This window comes from Sesamum indicum, unplaced genomic scaffold (genome assembly GCF_000512975.1).
Source record: "Sesamum indicum cultivar Zhongzhi No. 13 unplaced genomic scaffold, S_indicum_v1.0 scaffold00321, whole genome shotgun sequence".
Classification (NCBI taxonomy): domain Eukaryota; kingdom Viridiplantae; phylum Streptophyta; class Magnoliopsida; order Lamiales; family Pedaliaceae; genus Sesamum; species Sesamum indicum.
Window position 1 is genome coordinate 31,989 of NW_011628214.1, and position 2,813 is coordinate 34,801.

At 32.7% G+C, this 2,813-nt stretch overlaps 1 protein-coding gene across 2 annotated transcripts in view; it reads right to left on the reverse strand.

Annotated features, from left to right (window-relative positions):
- Nucleotides 1–1,793, reverse strand: part of LOC105180098 (neutral/alkaline invertase 3, chloroplastic) — a 6,779-nt gene extending 4,986 nt beyond the window's left edge. Inside the window, exons 1-2 of one of the 2 annotated variants that reach the window (XM_011103748.2) lie at nucleotides 1,518–1,793; nucleotides 1–729 (exon numbers count right to left, since the gene is read on the reverse strand). The exon at nucleotides 1–729 is cut by the window's left edge and continues 46 nt beyond it. In XM_011103748.2, coding sequence (XP_011102050.1) covers nucleotides 1–647 — 647 coding nt within the window. In that variant the 5' untranslated portion in view covers nucleotides 648–729; nucleotides 1,518–1,793. Of the gene's footprint in view, nucleotides 730–1,509 lie in introns of both variants that reach the window. The other variant, XM_011103747.2, reaches the window with a different exon arrangement.
- Between the last annotated feature and the right edge of the window lie 1,020 nt (nucleotides 1,794–2,813).

Consider the following 2,813-nt stretch of genomic DNA (forward strand, 5'->3'; position numbering starts at 1 on the left):
AGCAGGAAAGCTATGCCAGAAGGTATAAAATCACGGATGAAAACCTGGTCATAGTTCAGAACATTGGACGTAGTTGGGTCCTTTGCAGCAATTGTACCTATAGGGCTACCACAATAATAAACAATAGATTCCTTTAGTAGTTCCCATGCTTCATCCTCAATAGAACCAGCAATGTCCTTTTGCAAGGTATCTCTTGTGGTTCCATTTTGAGGTGTTTTACTATTGGATGAAAAAGCCTCTCTCTCCAAGCTGGACTCCTTGATTGTCTCAAATTCTAAAAGTGCATTACCGTTAGTACTACGATGCTCTTTTGCATTATTGTCTACATATGATGCTCCATTGCCATCCTCAGATGTTAACCCACTCACACTGTCAGCTCGTTGGCAGTTGCATTTGACCCGCTTTAAACTATTTGAGGTAACATCGTGCTGAGTGACGTGCTGTAACTGATAAATGTTACTTGTATAACATGATGTACTGGAGTAGGCTACTTTGAAATAGGTTGCAGCCCTTCTTGTTTTATGTCTCATAAAAGATCTCGGATGTGACCCAGACCATGATTTACTGAAATGCATTTTAGAACTGAAAATGCAAGGTACTGCCCCACCACAAACTTGCACCACCATTCCAGCTGTAGCCATTAACATAATGCAGTGTTGAGGAACAGTACATAAGCTCAAAACTCCTTCAGCAAAAGCAAATCGAAGAACTCTATGTCAAGAAAAGGTCCTATCAAAAGTAGAAAGGTAAAGTCAAAATTCAAATGCAGAATACCCAAATCGTTGTTAAGCATAATCCAGCATGCAAAAGTAGACAAGAGATTAAATCATAACACTTATAATTGAAAAGGGTTAATAAATTGAACACCACTAGACGGAGCATCAAAGGGATGCCAATCTGCTTTCTGTCATAACAAACTACTCTTGCATTCTTCTACTCTGGTAGGAATCTGAACGCTTCCCTTAATATAGACATATACGATATTGCATAAATTCCACAAAGTAATTCCAGCTTATTCAATGGATACAAAAAATCAAAGGCATTAGTACAACCAAACGAGCTTGCAGATATAGAATTACTTGATATCTGGATCAGCTCTCCAAGATCAATCATCATATACAAACCACAATAGGACATACATGTCCTCGGCAAAGCTTTAGTTGCACAAAAATACAAGATTACTCTACACATTTCTCGAATTCATCATCACATCAGGAATAAACTAACTGCAAACACAGCGCTCCTATAAGATCAGCAGAATTATTCCCAAAATTCCTATCAACGCTTTCCTGTTCTCTTTTTTTTCGGGCGGAATGCAAAATTACACACACACGCACATCTTCGTGAAAACCCAGACAAATATTCAATAATTCTTTCAGGTCCCCATTTCATATGATTGCACTACATGCGATCAGCAACAATTTCACTCATCAGATAACAGCAAATCGGTCAAGAAGACAAACAAATAACAAAATAGGAAATCCAAATTAAACAGAAGCAAGAACATACATTTTCACCTGAAACAATAATCTTGTGGGACATCCAGAATTATACTGCTGTAATTGTCAAATAAAAAGTCCCAGATTCTTATTTGCAAAAGTTTCAATGGTATATGAGCGAACAAGAAGCCAACGGCAGACTTCGATCAGTTTCACTTGTATATATATTGGAAAATTCAATACTTGCTGGTTGATCGGGAAGAACTTGTGTCGAAAGCACATTCATGAACATTCTGGTATCGTCCTTGTCCTCGAGTGTTTGATGTATTTCTATTGTATGCTGTATTTTCTGAGACAATGGTCTATTTGTGGCCTACATTTCCGGTTTTTATTCAACAAGAGTAAAAAAAAAAAGAAAAAGAAAAAAGTCATTGTGGATAATCCAAATATATGTTTAAAATAATTCAAATATTTTTAAACGGTTAATTACACTTCGATCCTTTTAAAAATATAAAATTATATTTTTTTTAAAAAAAAACTTTTCAAATGATACTTGAATCCCTTTCAAGAATTTTTTATTTACAATTATAACCCTTTTATTAGGGTTTGGAAGGAAAAATGCTGACATCGAAAAAAAATAAATATATAAACTTTTAATTTTATACTTCATTTATAGCATTTCGTACAAGTTATTGATAATAATACTAGTTTTTTCCATTCACTAACTACTACTTTTTATCTAATTACAATAATTTAGAAATAATAGTTTATTTGAATTATATCATTTTGACTTTACATATATATTATATTTACCTCATCACAAGTATAAAAATAGGGACAATTATACTTTTCTTTCTTGAAATTTAGTGTAATTACACGTAGATCCCCTATAAATTGAAAAGTTACATTTAGCACCCCTGAGGTTTTCTTTCATTTACAAATAGGTTCTCAATTAGTCAAAATTTACTGAAACTATCAATATTAGCAAAAAACAAAACTATTAATATTAGCAAAAAACAAAATAAATTGATAATTGATTTATCCTTGATTGACTTAATTATTGACTTGTTAATATCAACAAATTTAGTGAATTTTGACTAACAATAGAACTTATTTGTTAGACGAAAGCAAACTTCAGGCAGTAGATGTAATTTTTCAAACCACAATGAATTTATGTGTAATTACAACAAACTTTAGGAAAGGAGAGTGTTATTATCCCATAAAATATTACTAGCGTATCTTTGTTAATAAATTATTACGGAATGATGATTGAAGGATAAAGTTAAAAAGTTTATCTATTTTTTATTTTTTATTCTTAACACACACCCAATACTTACGCACACAGCCTGGTTCGAACATAAAATCTAATAAGAA